Genomic DNA, 21,607 nt, shown 5'->3' on the forward strand with positions numbered 1-21,607 from the left:
CGTTTTTACGTTTATTTTTATGTACACATTAAGGGGCATATTTTTATGCTCATATTTCTGTACAACACCTTTTTCATCATATTAATTTTTTAATGAAAAATTCTTTTTAATATTTATCATACTGTATATTTGTTCACTATGCATCATTTCCCTTTTTAATTTTATTTTGTAAAATAAACACACATAAAAATGATGTAAATAAATTTTCCGTACAATTATGAAGAATAACTTTTAAAATTTTTAATCCTTTACTTCTTTTTGAATGTTTTTTTTTTTTTTTTTTTTTTTGGCTTGAAGTCGTTACTGCTTTAGAATTTATATCTTGTGTGATACAGTTTTGATGATACAAGTTTTATGATACAAGTTTTATGATACAAATGAGAAAAAAAAAGAAAAAGAAAGTGGACCTAATAATATGGATTGTGAAAAGCTTTAATATAAATTCATACATATATATATATATATATATATATATATATAGTTTAAACTGTTCTGTCAATATTTTTCTGCTGAAGATGTTTCATATGTTTTTTATGTGCAACACATATAACCAAGGCTTTTTTTGCTCTTCCTCATGATGAACATATGTGCCTTCAAATACTCGATAGTTACGCGTCCATATATATGGATGTGCATTTTTAGAAGATAAACAACGAAGAGGATACACTGCTCATAGGTTTAAACGGTGAGGAACGCATATAACTTTCGTATTATATAAAAAAAAAAATTGAAAAAAACAAAAATTAAACATATGTATAATATGCTGCTTTCGATTTTTATTTGGATAAAAGTAGACTTATTTGCTTTTGTACCATTTTCGCATCTGAGAAGTTGGTAAATAGAAATATGGGAAAAGTTAACAAGCCCAAACGTTAAGAAAATAAGTTATTTTGTTTTGCTCCATTTTGCTTTATTTTGCTTCGTTTTGCTTCATTTTGCTTCATTTTGCTTCATTTTGCTCCATATTACTTTATTTTGCTCCATATTACTTTATTTTGCTTCGTTTTGCTTTGTTTTGCTTCGTTTTGCTTCATTTTGCTTCGTTTTGCTTCATTTTGCTTCGTTTTACTTGTACCTTCTTTTTTTTTTTCTGCCTTTTCCCCCCTCGCTGCACACATTTTATTTACAGACCTTGAGCTTACACAAAAATGAGATGTTCATTGTGAGGTGAGGGACAAAAAAAAAAAAAATAATAATAATAAAATAAGAAATAAAATAAAAAAAATAAAAAGAATAGAAGAACAAAGTAGAAGAAAAAAACAGAAGAAAAAAACTTATTCATTAAATAACCCCGAGTATTATTACTTAAAGCAATTTATTGAGTGCATTTTTCTTTTCTTTTCTTTTCTTTTCTTTTCTTTTTTTTTTTTTTTTTTTTTTTACCTTAGCAAAGGAAAGCCAGAAAAATTGAATCATTCCCTTTCCCTTAATAGGAAGTACCTTTCCCTTACCGCTTCCCCAATACATTTTTTTTTTTTTTTTTCTCCATCCAATTTTTAATTTTTGTTATGTATCTATTACACCTGATAATAGAAAAATGAGCAAAGAAGGGAAAGATGAGCGAATATGCCGAACAACGAAATGAGAACGATAATCTGAATTATCAAACGAAGGAACGAATGAACGATGACTACGAAAAAGGAGTAAATATTCCTTATGAACATGAACAGTACAGGGATAAATCCAGAAAGGAAGACTGTAGTGAAAGAAGCAGAGAAGAAAACGTGTGTGAAGCATTTCACACTGTACAAGAAAATTTCGAAATAAAATATAACAAAGCAGAGGATTATCATCGTAAAAGTGAATACAGTCATACGTTTCGTGGAAATGGAGGGGTAAGAGAGCATACTCCTGCTAAAGGTAGTGGTAGTGGTAATGGTAGTGATAATGATAATGGTAGTGGTAATGATAATGGTAATGGTAGTGGTAGTGATAATGATAATGGTAATGGTAATGGTAGTGGTAGTGATAATGATAATGGTAATGATAATGGTAATGGTAATGGTAGTGGTAGTGATAATGATAATGGTAATGATAATGGTAATGGTAATGGTAATGGTAATGGTAGTGGTAGTGGTAGTGGTAGTAGTGGTAGTGGTAGTGGTAGTGGTAGTGGTAGTGGTAGTGGTAGTGGTAATGGTAGTGGTAGTGGTAGTGGTAGTGGTAGTGGTAGTGGTAGTGGTAATGGTAGTGGTAGTGGTAGTGGTAATGGTAGTGGTAGTGGTAGTAGCAGTAGTAGTGACAGTGGTAGTGACGGCGGGGTAGGTGCAAAATACTTGAGTAATCCAATCATAACAGGAAAAAGAAGTAGAAATGTACAAGGGTTTACAAAAAAAGAGAGATCGGCCAATGATGATCCATCTGACAAGTCAGGAAAAAGCACCCCCAAAAATAGGGGCAATTCAAATGGTATAAAAAAAAAAATGAAAAAAAAAAATGAAGAAAGGAGATCTACTAATGAGAATTTGCCCACTAAAGTAGCATCAGTAGATTCTTCATACAAAAGTGAAAATTCTGCCCCTCTCTTTACCAAAGGGGAGAAGAAAAAAAATAGAAAAATCAACAAAAAGATAAAGGATAATTTAAAAAAACTCAATGAAGTTTGTTCTAATGACGAAGAGTATGTAAGTAGTGACCCTTTCCTACTAAGTAAACTTGATAAGATGTATGAACGTAAATTAAAGACATATGAAAATAGCGATATTGGTATGAAAAGAAGCAGAAGGGGAAAAAAAGCCAAAACGAAGAGCTACGTTATACATAATAAAAAGAGTAGTAAGGGAGGAAATCAGAGAAACCAGGGCAATCATCATGATGAACAACACAAAAAGGGGTACACACAAGAGTACACAAAGAGACACACTAAGCGGTACAACAAGTATGATCATCCTAGTAATGCACAGCAAGAGGAGCAAGAAGAATCCAAGTCGAACAGAGTGTCTTCCTTAAAAAGATACCTCCTAGAGCGAAACGAAATACAGAAAATGAAAAAAAACAAATACTACGCACAAGATGAAACAGAATCATGTGGGTGCAATGCGGACAAGTACCCCCAAGTAAAATTTTTGTGTCAAGCTAAGAGTTATGATTTAAATGAATTGAGTAAAGTATTTATTTCTAAAAAAGTAAAATTTATTTTTTTTGATAATAATAATATATTATGTGTTTTTTTAAGTCCAGAAAAATGTACAAAAAGTTTTTATAGTTTTGAGGATATATATAATATGGATAATTTAAATCTAAAAAAGAATGTTACGTGTACTGATTCTAATTACATATTTTTTATTTTTAAAAATGGATCTGTTGTTTTATGGGAGTCTTTTAAAAATTACCGAAGAAATGATTACTTTATAAATAAAGTTATCATCTTTTTAAATTCCTTTTCTGATGAACTCTTACCTGTATATGTCGTTCAACTAGATACCATGTACTACTGTGAGTTCATGCAAAGAGAGGAAGAAGCAAATGATACAGCCACAGGGGATGGCATAGACATGTTGAAGGGAGAAAACCTTGTGGAGGGGGTAAGCACTCTAGGGGATAGAGAAGAACTTGTGCTAAATGGCGATAATGAGGAGGATAATTATGACAATGGTGAGGGTAATGACAATGGTGAGGGTAATGACAATGGTGAGGGTAATGACAATGGTAAGGGTAATGACAACGACCAGGATAATGAAAACGATAAAGATAATGAAAACGATAAGGATAATGACAATGTTGACGAAGGAGAGGGGAGGAAATATAATGCAAAAAATTTAAAAAAAAAAAAGAAAAAAATTTTCGTCAACAACGGAGTAATATACTTAACCAATGATTCGTTGGAACAAAAATTAACTGTGTCGTTTGCCCTATCTCAGTCAATCAGGTTGGACGTTCATGAAATGCTCATGGATATTGCAATCAACACTTTGTTTAACATATCAAAAGAAATAGCATTAAAAGGGAAATGCATTGTCTCCAAAAAAAAAATTTCCAGTATGGTAGACGTTTACTCTAGTATCATTAACGTCAATGCTGTTCAAGACTTTTTAGATATTCCCGAATATTTTTGGAATAAAGTTCAGTATGAACACATTTGGTTCGAGGTAAGCAAGGAGAGTGATGTGTGAGTGTTTTATGAGTGGTGAATATATTCATGAGGAGTGAATAAAATTATGAACAGTAAATAAATTTATGTGCGGTAAATATAACTCCGAACAGTGCATTTGTTAAGCTCATTTTTGCGTATTTTTCCCTGTGCAGGTGTACAAATACATGGAAATATCCGAGAGAATAAAAATATTAAACAAGAGGTACAATTATTATAAGGATTTTTTAAATGTTATAAAAAAGGAGGTGTACAACAGAAAAACTTTTTACACATACAGAATTGTGGTCTTTTTGTTGTTTATACACGTATTAGCATTAATCCTGAACGACTACTTTTTTGTGAAATGAAGCGAAGAGCGGCCCCCAGGAAGGACGGCCAAAATGTTTGGAGTTCGAGCGGCGGAAGTTCTAGCAGCGATAGGTCAATCGATGGTAGTTCAAACATGAATGCTCTCTTTTCATTTTTTAGTTTTTGACATATGCACGTGTGTGTTTACAGAAGTTCGCATATGCGTGTGCGCATGTACATATGAGAAAACGACTCACTCCGCTTTGACTCCTAGTCATGCTTTTTTAATGCGTCTACTTTTTTTTTGAAATAAGCCAAAAAAAAAAAAAAAAAAAAATAATATATGCCCATTATATACGTATGTATATGTACATGTGTATATAAGTATACGCATATTTGTAAGTAAGCCTATACGTGTATACGTACGTTGGTATGCACGTATATGCAATGCAAAAAAATTCTACACGAAAATAAGCACCACTTTAAGGCGCCTGTTTATCCTTTATCAAGTTGATGTATAAATAATTTGTTATATTTTCATTAACTCCCTTTGTATTGCTCAAAGAGGAGGAAGAATAGTAGTCTTCCAACAAAGGAGTAGTCCCTTCTTCTGTGTTGTTTTTATCGTATACACTTTTTTCATTTTCGTTGAAACATTTTTGCATTTTATTGTATTTATATATGATAACCTTCTTCTCGGCATTCTGTATCCCTGATATGTTTCTTTCATTTTCACCCACAAGAGTAGCAAATGAGCTGACATGTTCATCATTAATATTTTCTTTGAGTTCTTTTTCTTTTCGTTCAAGGAGGATATTCAAAAACGTAAGCATTTCTTCCCACTCTTGTAAATTTTTATTATAAAAATGCAAAAATAAATTTAAATCTTTTGAAGTAGAATATTTTTCAAATTTTTTTTTATTCTTAAATATTAAGCAATCCATTTTTGATAAAATGTTATCATTGTAAATTTCGAGTTGTTTACAACATGAGAGTAAGCGATACATATGTGAATAATTGAACACGAGATCCTTTTCTAAATTTTCCATAACGATGTTTATAACTCCCTCCATATTTTTGTCCACATATGGTAGAATGGTAAAAAATTCGAGTATTAAAATGCAGTCTTCTACATTAGTCTTATTAGTTTGTAGTTTGCAAAAAAGAAAATGTAATAATCTTTTATATATAAACTGGTAGTTGAAATAATTTAGATCTCTATATGCCTGCAATAGTTTAACTAACTGCTTTAAGGATAAAAATGCTAAGCAACTATTTACTTTAGAAAATAAAAGAGGGATCATATTTTTAACAATATTTTTATTCCTATGTGTGTCATTATTTACTTCACTACATGATTTGTTATTCCCATTCAAGTAACACTTGTCTTCTAAGTTTACACCATACACAATATGTTCTTTTCCACCATTTTGTGCGCTTATTTCTGCCCCGTTTGTACCACTATATAAAAAGCTATTCTCATTTATTTCCGCACGCGGTTCCCCCATTTGACATTTTTGTCTATCGCCGCTGACGCTGTTACCGCTGTTATTGTAACCACTGCTTTTACTACCATTGATATTACTACCACTGATATTACTACCACTGATATTACTACCACTGATATTACTACCACTGATATTATTACCACTGCTATTACTACCACTGCTATTACTACCACTGCTATTATTACCACTGCTATTACTACCACTGTTATTACTACCACTGTTATCACTGCTACCGATGTTACCGCTGTTATTGTTGCAATGTGATACGCTTCTACATGATTGACTCCTTTCATTTGAGGTATTCCCTCCAATGACCTGCTCTATCCGTTCGTCAAAAAGGTATGTTGAATATCGTTTATCCTCTTTCACTTTTTCAATGATATGCTTGATTTGTATTACAGTATTGTATATAGAAATTGAGTCCATGAACTTAATGTTTTCATAGATATACTTAATTAATTTAAAGCATAACTCTGAAAAATTTTTATTCGTTTTTTTACAATATGCAGAAACCAAATGGTTCACAAAATTTATTTTCATTTTATCAAAATTTTCTAATATATAAATACTAGATAACTGCAACAGTTCTTCATCATTTATCTTCAGTTTCGATAGTGCATGTAACATATTACAGATTTTTTTCATTCCATAATACTCTAAATTTTTTTTAATAATTTTTAAAAAAATTGTTATCAACTCATAATCTGTATAATTCAACTGGTTACTAGCTAAAATGTATTTATAAATATTATCAAAAGTGGATGAATCGTATTTTATTAGTTCTCCTTTAAATAAATATAATGCTCTATTTGTTATGGTAGAATAGATTTCAAAATTTCTCTCTTTACATAAAGCATATGATTGTAGTATTAATACAAGGTCTGATAAATTAAAGTTGCTATGATATTTCTTAACTAATTCGTTATATATATCAAACATCCTTTTATTAATGAAACCATATTTTACACTCTTCTTTATTCCATAACTTATGTTCTTACCATCCATATTTTTTAATTTTTTTATAATGTTATTCTCAACATCAATTGCTGTTTTTGTTGAAAACGACCATCCCTTTGTCATTACCTGACTCACTGCATATTTTCTTACCGCATGACTATCCAACCACATTTTCCACAGTCCCCCAAAAATCATTTTTCACTCCCCTATATGTACATATATATATGTACACATACGTATGTACCTATGTACACCTATGTACGTATGTATGCGCTACTTTTTCCGCTACTCTCTTCAATCAGTTTTTGATTCCCACCTCTCACTACCCGCTCACCTTTAAGTTAATCTTCGTATCAGTCTTCACGTCAATATGGGCCTTTAACATGAAGGCTGGAAGAAGCATTGCAAGGATTGAAGCGTTCAGGATAATATTCAACGTAGAATTTCGTTTTTTTCATTCTATCAATGTTTCATTTATCATTTTTTCTTTTTCATTTTATAATTATTATTTTTTTTTTTTTTCTGTCATCAAGGTTGAACAACTTTTCGGAGCTTATATTTATCCTCAAAAGAATTCGAATATCTACAAAGTGTTTATTATGTTCAGCCATGTATACGTAAGCAATAGTAACCATGCATATGGAGGAAGCATGTATTCATATACGCAAATGTATAATTATATAATTGCACCCACGAAAAGTAGCTCAGCATGTAACTCCGTTGCTCATTTTGTGAGTGAACTTTGGCAAATTTTTAATTAGAAGAAAAAACTAATTAATGACAACGAAAAAAAGGATATACATTTCGTGGCGCACAAACGTATATATATATATATATATATATACATATATATTTTTACGCGAACTTGGCAATGCAGCAATTTAAACATGCCTGACCTCGTTCATTTTTATTAACTGTTCATGTTGTATGGGTTTCAAAACAGTGTTGCCTTTTCCTTATTTTAGTAAGAGAAAAAATATCAAAAAAAAAAAAAAAAAGAGAAATAAAATAAAATAAAATAAATATGGTTATTATTCCACAAAGAGGAAAGATGATATATAGATTAATAGCCCGTTTTTGTCTTTTGTTTTAAGATCAAAAAAATATATATTGCATTGTAAAATGAGGAGCTGTGAATGTTTACGTAAATTGTAAATAAATGCAAAAAAAAAAAAAAAAAAAATATTACGTGTAAAACTTATATGCCTGTATGTGCAAGGTGAAGGTACTTCTTATATTTCCCTTTTTACAAACTGTATTTAGATGGAGTAGCCACAGGAAAGAACTATTATTACCACATATATGTGTAAATGTAAATACAAAACCGTACGACATATCTTTGTTGCATCACGTTGCGGAGAAAACAGCTATCATAACACACATAGGCGCATATGTACAATGTGTAAATATGGGGGCTCTTTTGGGCCTACTACATATATATTTATATATATGGAAGAACAGACTGAAAGCATTATCAAAGTTCACTTGGAGTTATCATTCAGCAAAACAGATTCCTCCAAATGTACGTATATATATGTATATGTATTGTTTTTACCTTTGACGTTGCATCGTTTATAATAAAAAATATACAAGGGCTACAAAACTCCCCATATGCATGTACGAGTTCATGTAACTTTGTGTATACATATATGTATATATATGTATATACGTTTTACGGGCAACGAAAAACAGTTATGTTACGTGGGTTAAATGAGAAAGGATGGATGTCAAGTTCAAATGGGGAAATATAATAGGAAGAGGGAGACAAAAATAAAAAAATATATGTCTCATATTTTAACTGTAAGAATTAAACTAAAATTAATGCAATAACAACATTAAAAAATGGTAGCTACAAAAAAAAAAAAAAAAAAAAAAGAAAAAAAAGAACCATTTTGTCTTATTAATGGAGTAAAAACGTACCCATGGAAGTATGTATATGCGTTATGTATTAATGCATATGGGAAAAATATAACAAAAAAATAATAAAAAATAATAAAAAATAATAAAAAACAATAATAAAATAATAGAAAATAATAAAGTAAAAAAAAAAAAAATAGAACAATTTTTTACAGATATAATGTGACCATATATCTTTTTTTCCATAGCCCTGTCAATAAAGCGCAGTTTTATATAGTTGTTTGTTTATACAGGGCTGTAAGGATTATACACGTTTGAACCTTTACGTTTTCATATATATCATCTAAACATATATACATATACCATCATACATATATATATATACATAATGCATACAAATAATATAACACAAAAAAGAAAAAAAGGAAAAGTTGAAAGCATATAAAAAAGAGCAGAATTGATACGAATATATAAACACGCTGAACACTTTTTTATATCAAATTTTATGATATTTTAATCTGGTCATTTTAAGAAATGCATTGTATCACTATCTCAATTTGTTATGAACAAAATTTGAAGCAATATACTTCAAATTATTATTATTCCTTTCTCACTTTATTTCTAAAAAATCAAATAACAAATATGAAAAATTTTTAACACCATTTGTGCTTCGTCTTTTTTTTATGAACTGCTTAAAATTTTTATAAACACCCTAATTAAAATTATTCAAAACATCTTAACATTTTGAGAACATCACTTTTTATAAATTATAAATATTCTTATAAGATAGGAAATATTTTACCAAATAACCTTTAATACGTAATTTGTTATTCGTAATCTGTTATTCGTAATCTGTTTTTCGTAATATGTTTTTCGTAATATGTTTTTCGTAATCTGTTTTTCGTAATATGTTTTTCGTAATATGTTTTTCGTAATCTGTTTTTCGTAATATGTATTTCGTAATATGTTTTTCGTAATCTGTTATTCGTAATTTATGTTCGTAATTCTTATTTTGTAATTAATGTTATTCGTAATATATTACATATAATTTATGCTCGTAATTGGTTAATGTAATTTATGCTATTCGTCATTTTTGTCACTCATCATATTTAAAATTTTTTGTTTTTCATTTTTCTTCAATTTTATAAAAATTCTGAATAAAAATATTAAATACCATATTATATACCATGGCGCATATACATCTCAAAATACAGTCTAAAAAATAATTTTTTTTATATATTTATGCATATATTTATATATATATGTATATATGTATGTATACGTGCAATATATGTATATATATATGTATAATGAAATAATTATACCACATATGCAAATGCTCTGTTATACATAATATATATAATGCTGTATATATTATATATTTATACATATTGATTGAAATATAGTGCTATACATAATATATATAATATAATGTTACATGTATATTATATATAAATTGTAATGTTATACGTATATTAAACATGTACATATATAAATAAATAAATATATATATATACATATATATATATATATACATATAATATACATATAATATACATGTATACATATTTATACGTATACGTGACAGCAATTTTTTGTGTTTAAAGAAAAAAAAATTAAAGTTGAAAAAAAAGACTATGAATCAATACATATACCAAAATATTAACGAATGGTTTTTTTCATTTTATTTATTTTTTTTTTCATATTTTATATATAATAAAATATAAACATTTAAATTTTATTTTAAATATTATTCAAATTTTAATTAATGAGTTTATATCTTGATAAATGTACATAATAATATATAATATATATTATATTATTCCATATATATATATATATATATATATATATATATATAGCATATTAAATTTTTAACTTCTTTAATTTTTTTTTTTTAAAGTGTATAAATTTTTTTTTCATGTTTTGATTTATTAAATGAAGAACACGTCAAAAAGTAATTTTTCCTTACCATTTTCATTATCCTTATTTTTACTGTTTTCTTCGTTTATCCTTTTTTCTTTGCCTTTTTCTTTGCCTTTTTCTTCGCTTTTTTTTTTTTTTTTTTTTCCTTTTTGTTTTTTCCCTTTTTTTTTTTGGTTTTTTTTTTCCATTGTTTAATACATACAATACAGTTAGGGAAAAAAGAAACAAATAAGGGTGAAGTAGAAAAAAAAAAAAAAAAAAAAAAAGTTGAAGAGCAAAGAACAAAAACAAAAAGTGAAGATATTGTTGGAATATTCAAGAAATAGACTAAAACTTACTGAAGGGAAATCGTTAAGTAATGATTCTAGTTACTCCGGGAGGCACCCTTCAACTTAAATACATATATATAAATAAATTAATATATATATATTTATATATATGTATATATGCTTGCGTATATGCTGTGACGTATATGTATTCATATGTACATGCATTACATATAAGCATAGCTCGTGAGCGTGCGTAACAATTCTGAAAACGTAAGCAGCATATATAACATTATCAGAACAAACTTTCCATACATTATCATTTGCTCGATTTTGTACATGTGAATACTACCAACAAAGAAGAAAGCCAACTTAATAGGCGAATATTTATAACTCCATCAAGGTGCTTCTTCCAAACAAACACAAGTACATATATACGTACATACATATTTACGAACATATATATACTTACGCACATACGTGTACCTACGTACCCACATACTTACGTACTTACGTACTTATATATACCACTTCCACACGCACTAATGTATGCGACGCATGAGTCGACAGTTGGAAGGGGAGAAAGATGAACGAACTGCTTATTAGATCGAAGAGTGGAATACGACTGTACAAATTTGAAAAGAAAGAAAATAAATATAACAGTAAGATAATATTTGAGTACAATGGGTGCATACACGATGCTATATGGTCATGTGATGGAAAATCTTTTTTACTTTTACATTCGATAGAAGGTTTATTACTAATATCAAATTATGGAGATAATGAAAACGCAAAAATAAATAAAATTACATGTACAAAAAGATATAAAGAACTATTTGATCATAATAATATTAAGTTAATAAAACATGTACAATGGTCATCAAATAATAAATATATAGTATTTTTTTTTCCATATGATGACAAAACATATGTAAACGTTGGTAATCTTTTATTATGGAGTGTAATACATAATAAAGTGGTGTGTTCATTTAAAATAAAAAAAAAGATATGTAGTGACTGGCCTTTAATAAATTTTACTCAAGATGATAGTTACTTCTTTTTACAAAAAAAGTCAGCAATATATGTATATGATACTTTACAATTATTAGAAAATAATAATAATAATAATAATAATAATAATAATAATAATAATAATAATAATAATAATAATAATAATAATAATAATAATAATAATAATAATAATAATAATAATAATAATAATAATAATAATAATAATAATAATAATAATAATAATAATAATAATAATAATAATAATAATAATAATAATAATAATAATAATAATAATAATAATAATAATAATAATAATAATAATAATAATAATAATAATAATAATAATAATAATAATAATAATAATAATAATAATAATAATAATAATAATAATAATAATAATAATAATAATAATAATAGTAATAATAGTAATAATAGTAATAATAGTAATAATAGTAATAATAGTAATAATAATAATGTTGTTTATAATTTAGATGATATAGATATACCGCAGAATTATATATTCACATGGAATCATCCTAATGTTATAGCTATATATGTATCCCCATATATTGATGAAAACAATGCTAGGTATTTTGTAGTACATACAAAAAATAATTTTTTAGGGGATGTATATGTGTACAAAATTGAAGGGTTACAGAATAGACATAATGGAATAATTAATACACCAAATGAAAAAGAAAAAGGGAAAGAAAAGACGACAGAGGAAGGGAAAAAAACAGCAAAGGAGGACCATAATATAATAAAGAGTTCTTCCAATACTATATCCACTGCTACTACTATTGCCACTCAGGACGTCCTTTCAAAAGGCGAGAGCAGTTTGGTGTGTGATCCCATGTATGCGGCGATCTCAGCTAGTACTGCTTCTGTATCTATTGGTGCTCTTTCTAGTGGCGGTGCATCGGAGAGGGGAACGGCAAAGGCCAACGAAGAGCAAGAAAACAAAATAATCGCTTCGCTAGGCAAAGTAAATATAGAATTACTTCTAAGAAAAAGTTTTGACCATCTAGACAATCTAAATTGCTTATGGTCATTTAGCGGAAAGCACATAATATTTCTAGTGTCAACAAACGACACAACGAATAAGTCATATGGTTACGTTAGTAATTGTTATTACTGTTCGTTAGTTAGCCCAAATATAAATATAAAAAAAATTAATGAAAATGTAGCTCAAGATGTTAAATGGAGTAAAACAAAAGATGAGTTTTTAATTATAGAAGGTAAATCTAACAGTGTTATTTATTTATATGATCATGAATTAAATATAAAATCAAAAATAGTATCACCATATAAAAATACTATAAAATGGTGTCCCTTTGGAAATATGATAGCATTAGGTGGATTTGGGAATTTAGCAGGAGATATAAACTTTTATTATAAAGATAAGAATGATTCTATTATTTTAATTAAAGAATATAGAGAACCATGTACTGTCTTATGTGACTGGTCTAGTGATGGTACTCTCTTCATGACTGCATCTACATACCCTAGAATGAAGGTTGAAAACACCTTTAAGATTTATACATATGAAGGAAATCTTGTTAATAGCTTTAATTTTAATGAGCTGTACAATGTGCAATGGAAAAATGCTCTTCCTGGATCCATCAGTGAGCCGCCCAAACCTCAGGCTAACTTAAAGGATAGCAAAAAGAGTGTGTACAAAATTAAATGCTTGAATGCAGAAAGCAACATCCATAACGTTGCGCTAGCTGCAGCAAATCATAGTGGTGCTACACCTCTGCAACATATCCCAAGTAGCGTAAGCACGAGCAATAGCAATATCAATAGCAATATCAATAACAATATCAATAACAATAACAATATCAATAACAGCATCAATAACAGCATCAATAACAGCATCAATAACAGCATCAATAACAGCATCAATAACAGCATCAATAACAATATCAATAACAACATCAATAACAGCAATAGTAATACTAATTATAGTATCGGTAATGATAACAATATTAGGAATTATAACAATAACAGTAATAGTAACTGTAATAATGCAAACAGCACGGACATGTATGACGAAAGTGCACTAAAAAAAAATTGGACTGACAGCAATGAGAAGACGAAGGGAAAATTGGGCAAAGCCATCGGTCAAGCCAATGCTAACCGGAACGCTGCAAATATGAGCATGGCAAATATTAGCGCCCCAAACCCTAATGTTTCTAATCTTATTAGCACTTCCAATTCTAATGGTGCACCCCCCACAAATGCTCTAAATGCCAACAGAAAAAAGAAGTTAGAGAAGGGGGCAAATGCATACGACTGGGATGTAGACTGGAGGAACAAGCGAATTGCCAATACTGGTGGTGCGGTCCAAGTTAACAATATAGGCAATTTTAGCAATGCCATTGGTGCAAAATATGTTGATTATATGAATGAAAAGCCATGTGCTGAAAGTCAACATGATAAAGGATCGAGCTGTATCACAGAAAAGCAATATATCATGGATATGTGCAATGCTAACAGTAGCGAGAATAGTAACAGCAATAGTAAAATAAATAATAATGTTAGTGATAACCTTAACAGTAACGTTAGCAGTAACGTTAACAGTAACGGTAATGATCATGTTGTGCTACACCTACGTGATCAGAAAGGTAGGGATAAATATAACACGGAAGGACATGCGAGTAGCAAGTTAATGTACAGCAACTACGAGGAGTTTGAAAGGGTTATAATAAAGCAGCAGGAAACTATGCAAAATAATAGTGTTGTTCCTAGTGGAAATGATAAACCGAACGAAAATAACGATGCTAATGTAGACGATAAGAAGAAGCAGAAAAGGAAAAAGAAAGAAAAGGGAAATGATAACGAAAATGAGAAGAAAAGTGAAAATGAGAAGCAAAGTGAAAAAGACATGCGAAGTGAAAAAGATGTTGATAAATCCATTTTAACGTCCTCAATACAACAGGAAAGGCATCCTAATGAACTGGAATACAATGATAAAGGTCCCAAAGGCAGTAACAGTTTAGGTAGTCAGGACAAATCTAGTTCATACAACAACTTAAAAGATAATAGTAAAGGCATAAATGTATATGAGGAGCTTGTAAAGATAAACAGTAATAGTAATGTTAACAATAATAATAACTATAACATTAACAACCACGGTTATAATGCATCTGTGGAAGAGATTGTAAACAAAGGAAAGCTGCACAAGGATGATAGAAATGAACCGAAAAAAGAACAAGATAAAGGCAAAGGGCAGAAAAATAAAACGAAAGGAAAGGATGAAGGTAAATCTTCCAAAGAAAATATGATTGAGGAAGGGAAACAACAGAACCATGATAAAAAGAATAAAAAAGAAAATAAAAGCAAAAAGCAAAAAAAAAAGAAAAACGATAACGAGAATGGTTTAATTGCCAATGCAGGTAGTAGCAATGTCGGAAGTAGTAACGCGCCTAGCAGTAACTCAGCTAGAAGTAATTCTGCCAAGAGTAACTCCCCAAACCGAAACAGTCCCAACTGTAACTATGTCAATCGTATCCCATCGAATCGTAACATGCTTAATAGTAACACAATTAACAATAACCCGCCAAATAACAAACTTCCTAATACGAACACGCCTAATAGTAACCTTCCGAACATTGGTAACTACCCAGGGAGCCTAATTAACCACGAAGCACTCCATACCAGCGGAGTAATAAGCAGTAACAGTACAAATTTTTCAAATTTATTTTCGAAAATAATGAAAGGTGGTGAGAGCGATTATAATAATAACAAGGAGTTAAAAAATAGTAACTTCGTATCAAATTATTACACGTCAAGGGAAAATTGCATCAATGGTGAAAATTATATTAATAATGAAACGAGTATTCAAAATAACATGGAGCAACAACAACTATTATATGAGGTGTCACAAGATAATGGTGTGAGTGTAAATATCAAAGAAAATATTATGAACATGCATAAAAGGGGAGGTAATAATAACAGGGTAGCTTTTTTTTCTGGAAATACTATGCATATGGATTGTAGTACACATAAGGAGCATATCGATGCGAGTGGAAACAGTTTAACTAGCATGAACAGTAATAGCAGTATTGGTCTCATTGGAGATAGAGGTGCAAATGGTTACCCTCCTAATTATAACATGACAACCATGAGCGAACAACTACTCAAACAGTTGACCCTTTTGAAAAACGAAAAAAAAAATATGAATGATAACAACAAAGCTGTATTAATGGAGCAGCTAAGTAACAATGTACTATTAAGCCAACTAATTAATAACAAGCATAAAATTTTAAATAATAATAAATATAATTCTAAAGAAGAAGGGTTTATGAGGGAGGTCGAGTTGGATGGAGGGATGAAAATTGGAGGGGATAAGGTTACAGAAACGATTGGCGTAGTTGAAGATGTTAATAATAATATGCTAATTGGAGGAGTTCAAAAAGAAAATGTCGAAAAAATGTATGGAAACAATTTCATTCACGTAAATAATATTAACAGTGCAGGAAGAAATAACAACATATATAATAATATATATCATCAGAATATTATAAGTAATAATATAAAAACTATGCAATCGAATGATTATCATTATGCAGAAAATCATGTACGTATAATTCCTGAGTCTTTTCAAGGTAATACAACAACAGGAAATGATAATACCAATAATAATGTAATAGATGGTAGTAGTAACTTTTGCATTGGTGGAAATAACAGCAGCTTAGTTATTGATAACGCAAGATGTGAAACGAATGCAAATAATATTCAGTCCAATGAGGATATACTAAATTTATTTAAGAAAGTACTTCCATATGCCAAGGTCAACATCGTCCCCAAGGGAAAAAATACATTTTTGCAAAACGATAGTAATAGTGTTATTGCAAATTTGGGGGGTATAACAAACAGTAGGAGCTGCATGAACGATGAGTTGAACTATACGCTTAACGGTGTGAAGAACGGTGCAAGGAATGGTACAAGTAACGGTGAGGGTCACAGTGTGGGAAATGGTTTGAGGAACGATTTGAGGAACGAGTACGAACACCAGATGAACCTGAAGAGGGAAGCTATGGACTATATTTTTGAAGGGTGCTATAGTAATAGCCCACAAAAAGGAAGAGAAGGTAGTAGCACCATCGTAAGCGATGAGTACAGGAAAGAGCTTCACATGAAAGAAATGCTGTTGAAGCAGAACATTGATAAGCAGAACATTGATAAGCAGAACACTGAACAACAACACATTGCAGGTTTAAGCGGTAAAGAGAAGACTATTCCAAATAGAATATACAGTAATAATAACATGATGATGATGATAGCACCAAACCTTAAGATGCAACTGGACAACCTAGATGTATGTGAACTGTTGAAGTGTTACCATTCGCTAAATATACAACAGATACAACTAAAGCTGTACTTAATTTTTTACAAAATTCAAACGTATGATCAGAGCAGCGAGGTGAATAAAACCGAAGTCGCAACAGCATCTACTGCATCTACTGTAACTGGTACATCTGGTGTAACTAGTGTATCTACTGCTACACGAACCACAGCTACGGTTACATCAACAGCTGTGGCTACTGCTACAGATCCAGGTGCTACTACTATGAACAGTACAGAAAGCATTAGTAAAGAAAAAAAAATAATACTCAAGTTGAAGGAAATAAAATTAATTTTAGATTATGCAAATGATTTATTGAAGGAACATTTTGTAAATAATAAAAACAAATATCAGTCACTCATTCAACAATTTATTGTAATTCTAAAACATCATGACAATTTGTATCAACAAAAGAAGGAGAAAATTATTAGGGAACACTATGATAAACAAAGTATTGTGCACTTTATTTATAATATAGATAAATTTTTAGAAAAAAATTTAATAGTTGCACATCCAGAATATACCTCTTCCACGAGGAATTTAAGTCACCTTACCGGTTCAGGTAATAACAAGTCGGTAAACTGGAACAGTAGAAATAACCCAAGCAGCGCAGGAAACCATCTGGTGAAAAATAAAAGTCATAACTGTGCAAACAGTAGTAGTAATAGTAGCGGTAATGACAACCATATTAGTGGAAGTGGAAATGGAAGTGGAAGTGGAAATGGAAATGGAAGTGGAAGTGGAAATGGAAGTGGAAGTGGAAATGGAAATGGAAGTGGAAGTGGAAATGGAAATGGAAATGGAAATGGAAGTGGAAATGGAAATGGAAATGGAAGTGGAAGTGGAAGTGGAAATGGAAATGGAAGTGGAAATGGAAATGACATTGGCGGAGGTGACCCCATGGAATTTCAAAAAAAATTAATAATACAAAAAATGAATGAGAATTTTAGGAACATCAATGCAATGAATGCAGGGGATGAGCAAAAAAATCTTATGCTTCTAAACAAATTGAATATAAATGATACACAGAAAAATTATTTGTTAAGTAAGATGTATTTAAATGATGATTTTCCAAACAGAAATATCCTAAGACGAGTGAATAATGATTACAATTACAGGAATTGTCATATTAATTATTCAAGCAGAAAAGATGACCAGCATAATAACAACCTGAATTTCTTGAATGAAAACATGCAAGGAGAAGGAGGAGTAAGAGGAATAGGAGGAGATGTGTATAATGCTGCAAGTTGTCATAATCATAACACGCCGGTGACTATGAATTATGTTGATGCCATGCAAAGGGGTAGTCATAAAATCAATAGCACGAGGAATAACCATAATACCAATTGTAGTAGTGCCAATTGTAATAGTGCCAATTGCAGTAGCGCTAATTGTAGTAGTGCCAATCGTAATAATAGCAACAGCAGTAGTAGAAGCAAAGGAAGCAATGCTTGCTCCTCACCCCTTCTAAACATTATAAACAAATCCCATGCGAACAAAGCAAATAAAAAGATTGAAAATGATATTGCGGATGATAGAGACATTAACAACCATATGGTAACCCCAAAATTTTATTTACTTAATATGTTAAAAAAGAAAAAGAAACATGATTTACAAAATGATATGATGATAGACAATGAAGACTACTATGATAATACTAATTCCATATCGAGGAAGGTAAATAACAATTTGCACTTAAACAGTTACAAGAGCATGCAGGATGAAGAAATGGCTCAAAAGGTAAAAAGCATGGTTCACTTATATAACAAACAACAGCATCATCAACAGCATCATCAACAACATCATCAACAACATCCACCTCATCAGTCGCAGCAACAAACGAGCATGTCAAGAGTAACTGACCAGATGAATTATGGGTACCCAAATAACCTGACCGACGAAATTATCTGTACAAGTCAGGTAAAACAGAAATTAAACAATGCAAGAAGCATTACGGATCAAATAAAAGGTCAATCGGACATACTTCCTATAAGTCATATTCCTGACCATCTAAAAGAACAGGAGCAGCACATCGATAATATCAAGCACTTTCCGTACGTACAACATAGTGATGAGTACGTACACTTTTGTAATTACAATTCATTTGGAAAAAGCGTTAAAGTAGATTTGAAAAATGGGAACCACAGTCCAGAGGAATGTTTTGGTCCACCGAGAAGTAGCACCAACGGTAATAGCCGCAGCAATAGTAACAACAATAATACTGGCAGAGGTAGTGTTAGTAACAGTAACAATAACAATAGTGGAAATGGTAATGGCAGTACCAACAGCAACAGTGGAAGTGAGTACGCGCGAATGCCGAACGCAGAGAAGCTGCTACTTATCGATGAGGAAAATAAAAATGCGAATGGTAGCAACTCGAAAGCGATAATTCACATGAGAAATAATATGGACGAGCAAAAGGATGAAGATAACGTAAACATACATACAGATTATATCATGCTAAATGATATGAACAAGAATGACGGAAAGTCGTTTCTATTAAATAAAAGCAATGAAAACTTTTTAAGTCATCAGCAATCACAACAGCAGTTATTTGACAAAGAACCAAGTATGTATAAAACAAGTAGTTCAAGTAAAAGTTTAAACGTATCTGAAAAAATAAATGAATCCAGTAGCATGTTTGAAATGGAAGAGATCAAAAGACCGGATGCCCTGAGGGATAAGTGCTGGCAGTACGTCGATCCAAAGGGTATTGTGCAGGTACGCCAGGGAAAAAATAAGGAAGTGATCTTCCTGCATTTATACGCCCATGTATGCATATGTAGATGTTTTATGTATGTATGAATGTGTACATACACGCATATATGTTTGTATATACGCTACATATGTTTGTATTTTTTTTTTTTTTTTTTTTTCTGTACTCGATCTAGTGCCACACTTTGCACATTATTTATTGTATGCATATTTTTTTTTTTTTGTGTAGGGTCCCTTTTTTTTAAACGAAATGAGAATATGGAGTGAAATGGGGTACTTTGAACCCATGTTACCTGTTCGTTGTTGTGACTCGGATAGATTTGTTGCTCTAAATAAATTATTTCCTCCTCCGCATAAACCATTTACAATTGTTCCTAAGCCACAGCCAATTTTACAATGGGAAGAAGAATTATTGTGAAAATTGTCCTTTTTCTTATATTTCCTTTTAATGCCCTTTTTTTTTTTTTTTTTTTTTTTTTTTTTTTTTGCATTTTTATATAAATACCTACAGACATGGTACGTTTTTATATTTGCTTGGCACATTATTATATATATATATATATATATATATATATATATATATGTATGTATCATTTTAATGCTTTTTTTTTTCACCTTTTCTTTTTCAAATGGGGTACGTGCAGCGAAGGACTGAGGAAAAGCGTACGCTTGTATGCACACATACATACACATACGTACATATATATACTTACATGTATATACTTACATGTATATACGTACATGTATATACGTACATGTATATACGTACATGTATATACGTACATGTATGTACGTACATGTATATACGTACATGTATATACGTACATGTATATACTTACATATATGTATGAATTTATCGCCGTGTTAGTGATATTCATACACAACTGCAATATTTTACTGCAATGCTACTTTTCTACGAATTCTGCCAATTTACTTTTTTTTTTTTTCCTTTTTTTCTGTTTCCAAATTTTTCCCCCTTTTTGTTTTGTCGTTTGTGCATAATTCAAAGATGATAAAAATATATATATATATATATATATGTGCACATTTTACAACACAAAGATGTTCAGACATTCCTTTTTTTTAACGTTAAATTTTGTTTCGTCTTTGCGCATGATGGAGTGGTAAATGCATAATAAAATGCACATGCACACGTATATTTGTGGTGGAGGATATACCCAGCTTGCTCATGCACACACGTATATATATATATATATGTATATGGGTGTAAGTACTGTGTTTCCCCTTCTTCACGTAAAGGAGTAAACAAAGCGGCACAGTTTCCAGTTTTATATTTACTCCTACTACAAAAAAAAAAAAAATATATATTCATAAAAGCAACCAAATGTTAGTTATATATAACACTGAATAATTTACATTTGTATAGGTTTCTAACCCTCCTCTTGATTAAAAGTATGTCACATTATATAACGCATAGTTTTTTACTACAAATGATCATTTATCGGTTCTTTTAATTTTACGTATTGTCTTGTGAATATGAATGAGCATTGAATAATTGACATGAACACGCACCTCATGTTTTGTAATACACTAAATGCTCAAGTTGCGCGCTGTACAGTTGAAACAGTTTGTTTGAATGCTTTTGTGAAAAAAAAAATTAGAAAAAAAAAAACTA

The 21,607-nt window shown here is 30.2% G+C and overlaps 3 protein-coding genes across 3 annotated transcripts; 2 read left to right on the top strand and 1 right to left on the bottom strand.

Annotated features, from left to right (window-relative positions):
* Positions 1–1,556: 1,556 nt before the first annotated feature.
* On the top strand, positions 1,557–4,440 carry PmUG01_06010300 (conserved protein, unknown function; the record flags this gene model as incomplete). Its single annotated transcript, XM_029003665.1, has 2 exons — positions 1,557–4,088; positions 4,246–4,440. 2 exons carry the CDS (start codon positions 1,557–1,559, stop codon positions 4,438–4,440), a joined length of 2,727 nt encoding a protein of 908 aa, XP_028859762.1.
* Positions 4,441–4,863: 423 nt separating this feature from the next.
* On the bottom strand, positions 4,864–7,017 carry PmUG01_06010400 (conserved Plasmodium protein, unknown function; the record flags this gene model as incomplete). Its single annotated transcript, XM_029003667.1, has 1 exon — positions 4,864–7,017. The coding sequence occupies one exon, from the start codon at positions 7,015–7,017 to the stop codon at positions 4,864–4,866; it is 2,154 nt and encodes a 717-aa protein (XP_028859763.1).
* A 4,464-nt stretch (positions 7,018–11,481) lies between these two features.
* Positions 11,482–20,389, top strand: PmUG01_06010500 (eukaryotic translation initiation factor subunit eIF2A, putative; the record flags this gene model as incomplete). The annotated part of the gene is made up of 2 exons (XM_029003668.1): positions 11,482–19,977; positions 20,201–20,389. The coding sequence occupies 2 exons, from the start codon at positions 11,482–11,484 to the stop codon at positions 20,387–20,389; spliced, it is 8,685 nt and encodes a 2,894-aa protein (XP_028859764.1).
* Between the last annotated feature and the right edge of the window lie 1,218 nt (positions 20,390–21,607).

The sequence above is a fragment of the Plasmodium malariae genome (assembly GCF_900090045.1).
Source record: "Plasmodium malariae genome assembly, chromosome: 6".
NCBI classification, from domain to species: Eukaryota; Apicomplexa; class Aconoidasida; order Haemosporida; family Plasmodiidae; genus Plasmodium; species Plasmodium malariae.